Below are 13,283 nucleotides of genomic sequence, written 5' to 3'. Positions count from 1 at the left end.
TTTGTTAAGCATTACCCTCTTGTGGCCAGTAATGAGATACGAGAAGGTGTCTTCGCGCGTTCGCAGTTAATACTGCGCGGGAAATTAAAAATTTTCATTATACACCCCTTACGTATTTACCACGGTGTATTATAGAGGTGTTACGACTAAGCACCTCTGTAAGGTTGACGTTTTGTGATAGATAGATGTTGGTTCGTCGCTTTTAGATGGCATATCGGGCAGGTTCAAGCTTTCATGTACGTGTGAGAATGAGATTGTGTGTAGCAGCGTGTCCATGTAAATAGCCTGTATAAGGTTATATTTTATATAGACTGTGCGGCCTGTACTGGGCCTGTACGAAGCATTGAAGCCTGCAATGACGGCTGGTCGTATATCTATCTCACTCGCACACCGATAGTTGGTGGGGGCGCAGCGAGCCAATCACACACACACACACACACACACACAATTCTCACTTCCTACGCACTCCCCACTCTCATTGGGCGAATCTCTCCCCACCAACTCGTCAATTAGAAAGAGAGCGCCTTACGACCACAACCACTGACCACAACTTATTAGACCATATATACCTCTATATGGACGCCATGGCGGACTTCAAAACTTCGTACAGGCCGCGCAGTCTATCTCAGTCTATCTTGGTCTATCTTTATAAGTCTATGATATTCATTGTCAGTTGCACTCAGTTGTATATATATTATATAGCATAAAAAGCGGTAGCGGTAGCAAGAACGTGGGGTGGAAGCAGGTGGAAGGCGGAAGGTGGAAGTTGGTGGAAGTGTACTGCATGTACTGTTCTTTCGCGTGTTTGAAAACAGACACACAGGCAAGTCTCGTATACGCACGCCATCGTAAGAGGACCCGATCCCGATCAGCCTTCAATTGTTGATTGACGGCTTCTGTTTTGAAATCTTTCAACAATATTATTCTTATATGAGCAAATGGAGGCAAAATAGAGCGAATTTAAAAATACGGCGTCACTGTGTGTTGCTTGTGTTACCGTGCTGATCGAAGAGAAGTAAACGTCAGCATCGTAATTTAACCTCTATTCGCTTTATTAATTGAATAAAAATCAACGCTGCGAAGATATTTCTTTCTGCGAAGAATTGATCTTGAAAGACAAATCGCGTTAAAATGAGTGTGAGAATGTTAAAAGATCCTGCCACCGTGAATTGCCGCATATTTGTAGGTCATTTGCAAACAGATGATATGACCAAACACGAACTGGAAGAACATTTTTCAAAGTATGGAAAGGTTATCGGTTCGGCGATAAATCGAGGTTTCGGGTTTGTTCAATTCGAGGAGGAACAGTCTGCACAGAAAGCTATACAAAATGAAAATGGTGCTATGTTCAAAGGCAGAAGAATAGGTATCTTTGCTTGCAAGATTCTTTCATTTCATTAAAACGGTTATGCTACATGCTTATCTTGTTTTAAATAGATGTGAGACCGGCGAAGAAAGACAGTCAATCTGCAGCTGGTGGGCCGAAGCCTCAAGGAGGTCCTAATAATCAGTTTAATTCCAACAACAATTTCAATCCTGGGAACGACTCTTTCAGCAGCGGAAACCAAAGTTTTGGAGGAAATTCTTCCTTCAATGCTAACCAAAGTTTTAGTTCGGATGTGTCGATGGGCGACGCTCAAAAAGGAAACAACATGCCAAATAGAAACGATCAATTTGGCGATGGAAATCAGAACAACGATCAGTTTGGAAATCAAAATAGAAATAACGGGAACGATCAGTTTAATAACATGATGCAGAATAAAGGGAATAATCAATTTAATCCAGGTAATCAGAACCGAGGTGGTAATCAGTTTGGACCCGGTGGAAATCAAAATAAACCAGGAGGGAATCAAAATCGAAATGCGAATAATCAGACTAATCTTAATCAAAGCGGTGGAGGAGGTGGAGGAGTGAACAGTGGCGGAGGAGGAGGAGGTAGAGCGAGAGGCAATAGAGCTGGAAAGAATCGTAATAAAAACAGAGACAGCTCGGGAGGAAATAACTTCAGGGATCGCAGTCCTATGAACAGGAATGTTCGGTTAGAAGACAAAGGTGGTAGAGATTGGGATCATAAACAGGGTGATAGACAGAGAAACAATAATTTTAACAGAGACTCGTTTAACGATAGTAACAGTCGTTACGATGATTTTAAGAATAATGGACCGAGAGATATGAATATGACTTTCAAGTAAGTTGAAGCATTTGTTACCTCTAATCTGTTTGGTACACGTTACTAACTGTTTCATGGGTTTATCTATTAGCAACACAAGTAGCACGAGTGAGTATTCGAACACAACAACCGAAAAGAATGACTGCGAGATTATTGTTGTCAACAAAGCATTAACGTACGTATTCGTTTAGCTTTACACCCGATAATAAATAAATTCCGATTACTTTTCTAATTGTTGCTTACGATAATAGGGAGTATGCGGAGAGCATCGAGGCGAGGCTAAAGAAGATTGGACTAACTGTGGATTTACTGTTTCCGAACGAAGATGTACTGCTCAGTAGAGTTTTAGGAAATATAGCAAGTCGTGGGTGTTTGTATGCTGTTGTAGTTACGCCCGTCAATCAAGAACATCATTCCTTGACGCTAAACATTCTGCACGGTTTACCGCAAGGTATTTGCTCCGATACCTTAATAAGACTTACTATACCTGAAAACATTATACCTGAAATCTTGAAATTTTCATGTAGAGCACAGAAACATGCTCGTCGAAGATGCCATTAATTTAATATCGCGCGACTTTGCCAATTACAAAGCCGGCGGACGGTCTGTACCGTTAAACACACCATTTGCGAACGAACGACATCCCGACGCTATTCAAGTTCTTTTAAATATGTTAGCCGATAACCACCAATTAACAGTGCTACAGTACGATCGCGTGATAAAGTATCTCGAGATTAAGCGAGAGGAACAAGTGCAAGTGGAATTGGGAGACGTGAAAGATCTGCCAACGACGACAACGATAGCAGTCAGCGACCCGAAGCAAGCTGAACTACAATCGAGAATACTTAATATTTTAAATAGTAATAAAGCAAGTTCAACGGTGCCTGTTCCCAGCCCAGTACCAGCTCCGACATCTGCGCCAACACCTGTCCCACCAACAACCTGGGGATCAGGTAAAAATTACAACATTCTATTCTCGAAGTTCAAGGAAAGAATTCTCTGCTCAAAGTTTTTTTACATGATCTGCATTATTGTAACGTGTTTATGACCAGGAAACCTTTCTGACAAAATTAGTCATTAGTCTTTGTTCCAGCAAACTTTTACAACGTTACAACGTGCACGCTATAAGTGCAGTCTTTTCGGTTTTTTCACTTTCCGCGTAACAGTCACGTGTTATATAAAACTGTGACACATTTGTTTCTCTTTTCTCTAAAATCATCGATATCTGATTATTCGCGGGCGCGAGAAATATTTTCACAGACCTTCTGCAGCACGGTTTTGCACATTTAAAAAGGTCCTTTCGGAAACGTATCAACGATTCGGAGAACGTTCTATTTTTAGATTTCTTCTTGGATTTGTTTGTGCGCATTTCATGAACATGTCCAAAGAAACAAAGGCAATTCCTTTCGATGTTCGATGAAGTTTCGAATAGGAAGTATTGTACAGACATTGTTTTGTCTAAATACTTTAGACGAATAAATAGAGGTAAAAATTTCTGATTGTTGAACGTAAGTGATTCGATTATAAGACGAACTTCGTACGCTTTGGAATATTTTTGAATCGCGTGAATCAGTGCGTGTAGTGTTTCTGTGCCTGTTTCCCACATGATGCAGTGATCAAAGCGAACGAACTTCAAATATATTTATTGCTGGTATTACACAACCGCTAACTACATGAGTACATCGTGTTATGCCAGCAGCATCAACTGCCACAACAGCGTCCACGACAACTACCGCTACGGGAGTTTCACCATCACCTCTGCTTAACGATCCGACAGTTCAAAAGGCACTTGACAGTCTGTTGCAAGGCAATTTGCTCAAAAACATCGGCGATCAGCAACCGGCCACGACAACGACACCTCTGTTTGCCGCTTTCTCGAATATCGGCCGATTTTAATCGATCTTTTTTCTTTTTCAATCATATATTTTTTCATATCGCGTTTTATCTCCACCAGCAGGAAACCTCATTTCATTTTTATTTGATGAAATGAATATTCTACTAGCTATATTTGATAGTATACCGGGAACTAGTTAATATCGTCAACGTTAACAGCAAGTGGTTTTGATATTCATCTCTGGTGATGTGTTAGCATACTTATACGTGCGTAAAATAAGTACACTTTTGAACATAGTATTTATAAGGGTTCTCAAGTTCTATACAGTATTCCACTGTTGTTTAACGAAATTTCTTCTTTGCTACTTTCTCGTCTAATCCGCCCCTATCCCTAATGAGAATTATTAATTCTTATATTTTTTCATATACTCAAATTATTCGAATCGTGTAAAATTACCTTGTGGTATATGTTTAATTTCAGGATGTTAAAAACATTTTGAATAATACATTTAAATATACAAGTATTGAAATCTGTCAATATAAGAATATAATGAAAAATGTGTGATGAAAATTCTGTTCCACGGTTATTTAACAAAATAATACGTTTGCCAAATAACAATGGAATACTGTAGATATTATTTGTATGATTCGCGGGTATCATAGGTATGATATTTGCTTATACGTCCTTTCATTCCTAGGACAGAACTTTTAACTTAGTACTCGTAACATTATAAACCGAACAGACATTGTGTATTAGATTTAGAGTACGCGTTTGATAACTTTAATTATCTCTGTTATTTTCAGAGATGTTGAACAACTTGATTTTCAAAAATTGTACGATAGCAGGAGCATCATAACATAACAGTAATAGCTTTTGTAGGTGAAGGGTTTTCGAAAATTTCAAGATCAGCTTTCATTTTTTAAATGGAACCGAAGTTTCATGATTACTTACAGTTAGTTCCATTAAAAAATTCCTCTGAAAATTCTTCAGCTACAAATAATGAATACTATCTCGCGTAATGACAACTTTTTATTTGAAAAAATGAGCTGCAACCTAATATTTGAATGAAATGTGAACATATTTTAATAAAACAATGTTACATGCGGGTTAGCAAAAGGTGTTCTAAATTGCTATTTATCTGGCAGTTACTTATCGAGCGAATACTGCATATCTAATGATTTTCAAGTCGAAACTGTACGCCTACTTTTACCCCTTTGCTTCCTATTGCTATAACGTTAACCAAGGCTTGAATCGTACCTTGGGTATCAAAGAACAAGTTTAAAGTATAATTGTATACTGTACTTTATCGAAGCTTGAATAGTTTGTTTCGACGATCAGAATACTTCAATAATATATTGATTTAGCGATTGACAATTTGATTATTAAGGAAATTTGTTATTTACTACAATTATTATTTCCAATTTAATGTAGAATTGATTAGATTATCGTTTTTATGAATTCCCGTTGTTGCTTTGTGTCTCTTTTATAGCTTTTATTAGTCCAAAAAGATTCTGTTATCGGTAACTACAATGTGTCATGTAATTACGATTTCCATTGAGAAAGGAAAACATGTGGGTGAATTTATAAGCCTTGTAAACATTGTCTAATGTAAAAATATACATATACATATAAATACAAAGCATTTCATTTTTCTAACTTTTGATCAGTTTATTCATATAAATGTATTACACGAAGAAAGTTTTGCACAGTCTCTACTTCAAGAATTAGACAAACATCGTGTATAACATCAATAAAATGTTTTCAGAAATACTTTATGTTATTAATAAGTTGGTACAAAGTTGACGCTTCGTTCTCATGGATCTAGAAACAAGAAAATACATGTCTGTTTAATCGAACTTCAGTTTTGTACATCTAATACATTAATTCTTTACATACCTTTGCAGCAAAGTATGAAATTCGTATATTCATTATTACGAAGCGGTATATAAGCTTTGAACTCATTGTCAAACATAGCTGTATCATGTTATCAAGCGACAAAACAAATCAGTGCACAAAGTGAAATATATCCTATATACGTAAATGTGATTCGCAGGACATAGGTAAGCATAGTATTAAGTATCAGTAGGTAAGCAAAGCTATATCGGTATAAATAAGCGTAAAAACGTGTTATGTCGACATATGATTGAATCTACCTAAATAATAACTCTTCAGGTACTGTTCCGCGTGTACTATCTCTTCGCAAGGCTGAGACACTTCCTTGTACAGAATACAGAGAACAGATTTCACAGCGTCAATGTCGTACATGTTCTTTACCAATCTCTTTTTATATGGTTTTAGTTTCTCTACAAGCTCTTTGTTCTTCATGATGGAACCAACGTGGTTCTGAAGAATTTGATTATACATTGGCCAGTCAGACTCACAAGCCGGACAGTTGCACTCGAAGAAATAGTCCTGCATTATTTTCTCTCTTCTTTCAGATCTTGGCATATGTGCGTACGCAGCACCGTAGCCAGTGAATATTTGATCTCCAGGATATATTGGTTCCAGAGCACGAGTAATCATTGTTAATCCCTCGAAATGACGAAAAGTATTCGGGGCACAGGAGTGATTGTATAAGCTATGCGTTACGTATAATCCGGAGCCGGTTTTTATTCCTGGCTCCTGTTGTATCTGGAAAATAAGTTTTATAAACTGTAACTCGATCGATGTATTAGGTTTTCATTTTGCGTTCTATTAAATTTTTAATGAGTATTATCAACTGTATTTTATGTTTCAATGTATTTATGAAATAAATTACTGTGAAGCAATTAGAAGACATTATGACACAGGCGCGAAACATGAGGCTGCCGCAGAATTGTAGCTCGGGCACATTATTAATATCATTTAATTGATCCATTTCGTATTTCTTGCAGAAGAAATTAGTCTGTGTGGCTAGGAGGATAGAAGCAAGGGCTGAGATGCAGGCAAATGCGCTGATTCCAATGAGCGGTCTTGTTGTCATGTTGGTTGCGAGGCTCAAAGCAGATCGTGAACTGTAACTGTCGAATATACCTTCATCCGTAAACCCTGCAGTTCTATCGTCTGCAAAAATGAAATATTTTATAAAATCTATTCCTGCACAGTATGTTATAATTCAATATACAGTCGGGGACAAAGTTAAGTGGACAATCTTTAAAAACTAATAACTTCTTTCAAATATGATCAAACGATCCGAGTTTCTTTTTAGATGTTAGATGAATTAGTTTACTTCTAACATTTAAAAAAACTCTGGACGCGTTTGGTCGAATTTTAAAATAGTTATTAGTTTTTAAAGGGTGTGCGCTCACTTTGTCTCCAACTGTAGTTTTCTTTGATTTCTTGTGTGTTTTAAGCATGACTTATATATGTCTTTATATTTTTCATTTTAGCTGTAAAATACGAAAGCTCTTGTTTACCTGGATTACACTCTGCTACTTTCATGTCTTCACGCAACTCTGCAATCCTTTTGCCCTTTGCTGTTACTACAATCAAAAAACGAACAATTTTGGTAAGCATTCGTACCTTGTCTTTGTCAACGTTGAATAAGTTTCCTAGAACCGATAGAATCGGACACTCCAATTCGTGTGCCACATCCCAAGCTATAGATTTACATTTTTCTGAGCAATATACAGACATTGTGCAATTTGGACAAGGAATTAAATTGTAGCTTCTCGATAGGCAATTATGACAATGTGTATAATATCTGCAAGTACAAAATTATAATTACGATTGTATTTATAAATATATATTGAAAAGAAATTGTTTACTTTTGTGTATAAATAATATGCGCATATGGATCTTCGAAAGAGACAATGTCGCCAGGTTTAAATTCTTTAGTAGCTTCTAAATGACGTCCGTATTTTTCATTGTAAGCAATTCTAACACCGTCGCTAACAGCAGGAACTTCTTTACTAGCACTGTAAGCTAATTTTAAAGAACCCTCGTCTGCTAGATATCTAGCTTCTTTTTTTTCATTACTCGGTGGAGCACCAGAACCGTTAACTGAATTTTCCTCATTTCCGTTAACATGTCCATTTTTGCATGCATCTTGATTTCCAGCTTTTCCATTTCTAAATTTTACAGTTGTAGATTCCTCCGTAATTTTTTCCGATAGACACATGCTCATTAATTTCTCTGGATCGATAGGATCATCCTTTTTGATCTTCAATTTCTTTTTGATTTCGTCCATAGCCTTCACCCCTCTTTCTTTCAGCTTCTTTCTTTTTTCTTCCGGGTATCCAAGATCCAGAGCGGTATCAATGTCTATCAAACATTCTTTGAACATTTGTTTTCTATACAAAGCCGCTGATCTGTTAGCATGAGCATAAGACATAAGTTCGTTGTCGTTTGCGTATGCTAAACTCATCGTATAATATTTTATGGCTTCGGTATCATCGCCCAGCACAAAATGCTGGTTTCCTATTTTTTAAAAGTTCATAGAATTTATTATGGTATCGAAATTTGGATATTTCTATATTGATGAATAAATATTTGACACCTTCTTCTCTGTAGCTGATCGAATCTTCTTCGTTTTTCGTTTCAGGAACTAAAGTGGGTAGCGAAGATTTCAACATGTTTTGCAAAATATGACCGACGAGTGCTTCACACTCCTTTTGTAAACCATATCCACCATGGGATGTGTGACTTTGTTTCAAAGTTAATACTAGTTTTCTTGCTGTATCCATATCCATCATTGCTGTTTCTATAGAGAAGATACTTCGCAAAAAATTTATTGATTTATGTCTTTCAACTAAAATACTAAAGAATCGAATACAGATATAAATAAAAAATAGGATTTACCACAATTACCTTATTATAGGCTCTTGTTTGTTATTGTATAATTATTTTTTTTATCAGATGAGGAGAAAATAATTGTTCACAAACTTCCCCTGCAGAAGATTAGCAGATACTGAGTGGACTGTAGTGAACTATGTACTGGCAGAAGCAAAACTGAGAGGTGAAACTAAAATTACCTCAAGTCAGATGATAGAGGGAAGGCAGAAACCGTATGACTGTGTAACCATGTTTTAAATCATTCGTTAAAGTGATAAATTAGTGGTATAACGCATACAAAATATTACCTTTTCATTTTTGTTCGCGCGTTTTATTATAAACAACTCAATTCTAGTCATTTTCAAATTTTTGGCAACATATTGAATATCGTAGCCTGTTAAACATAAAACTACAATGTTATCCAACGTATAGTTAAAATTTTACAGTTTATTATATTATGACTGCCTTTTAAAATCCATATCTTTCTACTTGTTAAATACTTTTTGCAATGATTATATACGTCGCTTGATTTTAGAAGTGAATTAAGATAGCAAATTATGAAGATAGGCCATAATATAGAAAACTTAAAAATATTCAACAAATATAGAACAAGGAGGTAGTTTTTCAGTCACGTTGCATGAGCACTTTGTAATGAGAACAATTTGGCAGATGTCCAAATTTCATGTACGGTTACCACTGTCTTGAATTCAACCTTTAATCAAACGAATACATACACAATTGTGGTAGTTCACCATTACATAAAGAATTACCCGATTCCTAAAACACACAATACAAGCTTCTTTCTTTATTTTTTAAGTATCTTATATAATTATTTTCTATAATTACAGTAACATAGTGTTATAAGGAGATGGGATAAGTATAAGAGAAATTACATAAAAAGAGCATAATAAATTTATTAAGAGTTTATTGCATAATAACAATTAATACGTGGAAACATTAATGATCATACATATGAGACAAGTATAATGTGAAATTGTTTATCTATACATAGTGTGAATAATAAAATGCAATTTCTATTATGGGATAATTTATAAATGAATAGGCGCATTTAAAAAAATCATAGTTCACATGATGAAAGAATTATGTGCATGCTCGACTAGATCAATCTTCGTCTGCTTCTAAATTTATACGACTACCAAACTTTGCATATAACTGAGTTTTTAAGTCACTTATAGTGCCTTCCATGTCGCAACACTTGCTTACCAGATTCGAAATTTCTTTCTTCTTCTTCTCCTTGATATCTTCTAGGTAACCCTACCAATATACATTATTTTAAGTTACAAAGAACCGCTATATTGTTAAATATATTTGTACTATGCACAGAAATTTTCTTAATCGTGTCAAATAATTAAAATATATTAAGTTTGATTATATATAGAATTTAATAAATCTGTATTTTAAATTTGAAAAACTAAATGGATTCGAGATCAATGTACCTTTGTTTTCTCTATATCTTCGTAAATGAAAATTTCACCGATGTAATAAGGTATCTTCACGTCATCATCTAATAGGTCATCTATTTCGTCACTGGCATCTTCCATATTTTTCAAATCATTCTGCAGGAAGCATTACAATTTAGTATTTGCAACACTGTGCATAACCAAATAAGGTTATCAGTAATACGAAGCGTTTGTTACTAACAAATCCATCGGTACCTGTTTCATTTTCAATTCTGTTTTAAAGTAATGCAATTTCACGTTTAGTCTTGCGAATTTATTAATTTTCTGTTGATCATCGTATGTAATATAAACGTCAGAATCCTGTTATACGATAGAGGTTAGGAAAGCAATTTAATCATGAAAAGTATAAATGAAAAGTAAATGTTATAGAGCCTCACCGCCTGAAATCCTCCTTGAATATTTTTTCTCCCCGACATATTCGCTGTTTCTAAATAAATTACTATTTAACACTGATTCAGATAATAATATCGAAAAAAATTAACGTCAGTCTGTAAGGGTACATAACCTTACATTCGTATGTCACAGAGTATTTAACTATTTAAAGAGGGACCTTCTAACCAAAAAATAACTCTCCGCCACTGACTATGGGTGCGTTCCGTTGCACGCATCAGACGCATAGATCGCATTCAATTGCATTCAATGCGATGCGCGCATTGACATTGTTCCGTTTCGTTTAAAAATTGACTTATCTTATTTAAATTAAAATATAGGAAACTTAATTGTTATATTTTTTGTTATTACTTATTATTATTTTCTGTTATATATTTTCTTTACCGTGGTTTTGACCGATACGGTAGGATGTGACAGAAAAAGACATTGAGTGATTAGTCTACTTCTATACCTCGTCTGGGGTACAATATATAAACATAACCTAGAAGAATCGTAGACGGTATTACGGTATCAGAAATTTTATCTTGTTTACACCTACCATTATGATAAATGAATTAACCAGATATTCATCAACAATCTTATCTTTATTTCCATGAGCAAGTTAATTTGTATACGTACTATTTCAAGTGTCAAGCTATGTAAACATATGTAGTATAAATAATTTATGTCATTATTTCGTTATATGCCAGAACTTTTAATTATTTTCAAGGTTTTGTTCCGTATATATGGAATTAGAAATAATACATTATAATACATAATACGTTTATTTCTTTTTAACAAATATATGTAACTTTAATACATTTCTAATGATTAAATCGAATTTTTATAAAAAGTACGTTTATTTATATAAACATTTATATGTTACATGAAGACAAAATAAAGTATATGAAATGTATATATATATATATGGTAATGTATAATCATTTAAATTATTATCACTTGAGTAGTAAATATTACTTATAAGTAATATTGTTATTGAATGGAAAATTAGAATAAACAGATGCGTCATTATCTCTCTCTAAAAATCTTCCAATATATTAGTCAAAATAGAAACATCGTATATTTTTCTCCAAACAATATTCACACCATACAAATAAGATCAAATACGAATAAACAATTAAATATTTATCTGAAAAAATGTTTCTATACAATAAGATTACTTAAAATTTATTTTCTACTATATACACAGTGTAAATTATACTTGTAAATTATACTGTGTAAACTATACACAGTGTAAATTATACTTGTTTATACATAAGGTTCCGTTTTTTTTATGAAATATATTTCAAAAAAACTACCGAACGAAATTATTTACTAATTAAATGCAGATTACATATTTTATATATATATATTAGTTATATACTATATTAGTTTATCAGAATAAGTGAAAAATTTTCATAGATTTATCATGAATTGAAGACAATCTTCTATAACATAAATTTATACATACAATATATAAATCAGAAATATTTTTGCCAAATAATGTTATTATTCAATCGTTATTTTATCAACGACTATATTTCTCTAATGTTTACAATTCGATTGTCTTCGATTCATATGTTATTTTAATCAGACTCTATCGTATACATTGATTCATGAATACACATATACAGGATTGTTACAAAAACAGTATATTACAGATGTCCTGAATGTAATCAGTTTCATATTCATATTACACATATATTATTAGCCGCTTTTTGTTTGTGTGTTATCTACGATCGCTACGTCCACCGTTTCGATAGCCCCCACGACCACGAGAATTAGTTTTTGTTGCAGCTGTTGTTTTTGTTGTTGAATCACCAGAATATCTCGCAGATCCTCCAGGAAGTCCCGAGGCATTACTCCCATTCCCACCATTATTACCATTGCTACCATTTCCACTTTTTGTTGTTGCAGAGCTACCCGACGTGCCACTGACAGGTGTAGTTGAATTACTTTGAATTGCCTGCAATAAAAGAGTTCAAACTAAATCTGATTTTTTCGGGCATTATTATGTATTAGAAGTAATTTAGAAGATAACGTACCAGTGGTTGTCTTCCAGGTTGACCAGCTATATTATTTGCATTTCCATTATTTGTAATACTATTGTTAACATTGCTACCAGGTGGTCCAGATCCGCTCTGATTGATCAGTTGTTGAGCTAAAGCAGGATTTGGTTCACTCATATTTAATTGTTCATTGATAACCATACAGAATTCCCCAATTTTTTGAATATCTCCATTTTTCCCTGAATATAATGTTAGACATTGTCTCCAGACGGACGCATACCCTTTTGTCAATCTAACTATATCACCCGGTACTAAAAGTTGACCAGGTTCATCCCAAATTGAAACGTTCATGCAAGCAGTACTGTCCGCCACTTTAAACGTTCGAACTTCGCGGTTTTCTTTAGTGATAGTAGGATGACCAACTTCCAGAACAATAAACACCACATTAATGTTTTTCTGGCCCGGCCGTATATCTTTTATTAGCACGTATTCCATTGTTCTAATAATCAATGTCCACTCTACACTAACACACTTTACAAACAATCACCTGCACAAACGAATTTGAAAATACGTCAGCTGTAGGTTTCTACTTTGCGTGTCGTTCAATTGAACTTCCCTATTGCCCTCAACAGCCGTCAAACATTGAATACTACATCGACCTCTTTTTT

At 34.5% G+C, this 13,283-nt stretch overlaps 4 protein-coding genes across 10 annotated transcripts; 1 reads left to right on the top strand and 3 right to left on the bottom strand.

Annotated features, from left to right (window-relative positions):
* The first annotated feature begins 505 nt into the window (after positions 1-505).
* Positions 506-9,668, top strand: Neos (nuclear receptor coactivator protein neosin). 4 transcript variants are annotated; one of them, XM_076429938.1, is made up of 8 exons: positions 506-1,366; positions 1,438-2,188; positions 2,262-2,345; positions 2,422-2,621; positions 2,698-3,123; positions 3,867-7,086; positions 7,373-7,491; positions 8,841-9,668. In XM_076429938.1, the coding sequence occupies exons 1-6, from the start codon at positions 1,132-1,134 to the stop codon at positions 4,064-4,066; spliced, it is 1,896 nt and encodes a 631-aa protein (XP_076286053.1). In that variant the 5' UTR covers positions 506-1,131; the 3' UTR covers positions 4,067-7,086; positions 7,373-7,491; positions 8,841-9,668. The 4 variants fall into 4 exon arrangements, with proteins under 4 accessions (XP_076286053.1, XP_076286052.1, XP_076286054.1 ...); XM_076429937.1 differs by having other exon boundaries at positions 8,527-9,668; XM_076429939.1 differs by having other exon boundaries at positions 509-1,366; positions 3,870-7,086; positions 8,527-9,668.
* Positions 5,647-8,929, bottom strand: LOC143211866 (protein-lysine N-methyltransferase SMYD4). 4 transcript variants are annotated; one of them, XR_013009557.1, is made up of 7 exons: positions 8,793-8,929; positions 8,482-8,685; positions 7,751-8,402; positions 7,400-7,686; positions 6,763-7,046; positions 5,901-6,635; positions 5,647-5,825 (listed from the first exon to the last, which is right to left on the bottom strand). XR_013009557.1 is itself a non-coding variant. In XM_076429936.1 (7 exons), the coding sequence occupies exons 2-7, from the start codon at positions 8,675-8,677 to the stop codon at positions 5,818-5,820; spliced, it is 1,905 nt and encodes a 634-aa protein (XP_076286051.1). In that variant the 5' UTR covers positions 8,678-8,699; positions 8,793-8,925; the 3' UTR covers positions 5,647-5,817. The 4 variants fall into 4 exon arrangements, 2 of the variants coding, with proteins under 2 accessions (XP_076286051.1, XP_076286050.1); XR_013009556.1 differs by having other exon boundaries at positions 8,482-8,699; positions 8,793-8,925; XM_076429936.1 differs by having other exon boundaries at positions 6,158-6,635; positions 8,482-8,699; positions 8,793-8,925.
* Pfdn4 (prefoldin subunit 4) lies at positions 9,665-10,774 on the bottom strand. Its single transcript, XM_076429962.1, has 4 exons — positions 10,615-10,774; positions 10,433-10,537; positions 10,214-10,333; positions 9,665-10,031 (listed from the first exon to the last, which is right to left on the bottom strand). Exons 1-4 carry the CDS (start codon positions 10,651-10,653, stop codon positions 9,879-9,881), a joined length of 417 nt encoding a protein of 138 aa, XP_076286077.1. The 5' UTR covers positions 10,654-10,774; the 3' UTR covers positions 9,665-9,878.
* A 963-nt stretch (positions 10,775-11,737) lies between these two features.
* Positions 11,738-13,262, bottom strand: LOC143211873 (SOSS complex subunit B homolog). Its single transcript, XM_076429961.1, has 2 exons — positions 12,652-13,262; positions 11,738-12,572 (listed from the first exon to the last, which is right to left on the bottom strand). Exons 1-2 carry the CDS (start codon positions 13,108-13,110, stop codon positions 12,336-12,338), a joined length of 696 nt encoding a protein of 231 aa, XP_076286076.1. The 5' UTR covers positions 13,111-13,262; the 3' UTR covers positions 11,738-12,335.
* Between the last annotated feature and the right edge of the window lie 21 nt (positions 13,263-13,283).

Source organism: Lasioglossum baleicum, chromosome 9 (genome assembly GCF_051020765.1).
Source record: "Lasioglossum baleicum chromosome 9, iyLasBale1, whole genome shotgun sequence".
NCBI lineage: Eukaryota > Metazoa > Arthropoda > Insecta > Hymenoptera > Halictidae > Lasioglossum > Lasioglossum baleicum.
Note: the sequence above shows the minus strand (reverse complement) of the source record. Positions and strands in the feature narration are given on the sequence as shown.

Coding starts and splice junctions, on each gene's coding strand:
- LOC143211866 (XM_076429935.1), bottom strand. CDS start 8,677: ATGATGGATATGGATACAGCAAGAAAACTAGTATTAACTTTGAAACAA. Junction 7,687..7,750: donor CATATTATTTATACACAAAA/GTAAACAATTTC, acceptor TTGTACTTGCAG/ATATTATACACATTGTCATA. Junction 7,047..7,399: donor AGTAGCAGAGTGTAATCCAG/GTAAACAAGAGC, acceptor TCATTTTTGCAG/ACGATAGAACTGCAGGGTTT.
- LOC143211873 (XM_076429961.1), bottom strand. CDS start 13,110: ATGGAATACGTGCTAATAAAAGATATACGGCCGGGCCAGAAAAACATT. Junction 12,573..12,651: donor AACCTGGAAGACAACCACTG/GTACGTTATCTT, acceptor CTTTTATTGCAG/GCAATTCAAAGTAATTCAAC.
- Pfdn4 (XM_076429962.1), bottom strand. CDS start 10,653: ATGTCGGGGAGAAAAAATATTCAAGGAGGATTTCAGGCG. Junction 10,538..10,614: donor TTCAAGGAGGATTTCAGGCG/GTGAGGCTCTAT, acceptor ATCGTATAACAG/GATTCTGACGTTTATATTAC. Junction 10,032..10,213: donor AAGATATAGAGAAAACAAAG/GTACATTGATCT, acceptor GTATATTGGTAG/GGTTACCTAGAAGATATCAA.
- Neos (XM_076429938.1), top strand. CDS start 1,132: ATGAGTGTGAGAATGTTAAAAGATCCTGCCACCGTGAATTGCCGCATA. Junction 1,367..1,437: donor GTTCAAAGGCAGAAGAATAG/GTATCTTTGCTT, acceptor TGTTTTAAATAG/ATGTGAGACCGGCGAAGAAA. Junction 3,124..3,866: donor ACCAACAACCTGGGGATCAG/GTAAAAATTACA, acceptor GTGTTATGCCAG/CAGCATCAACTGCCACAACA.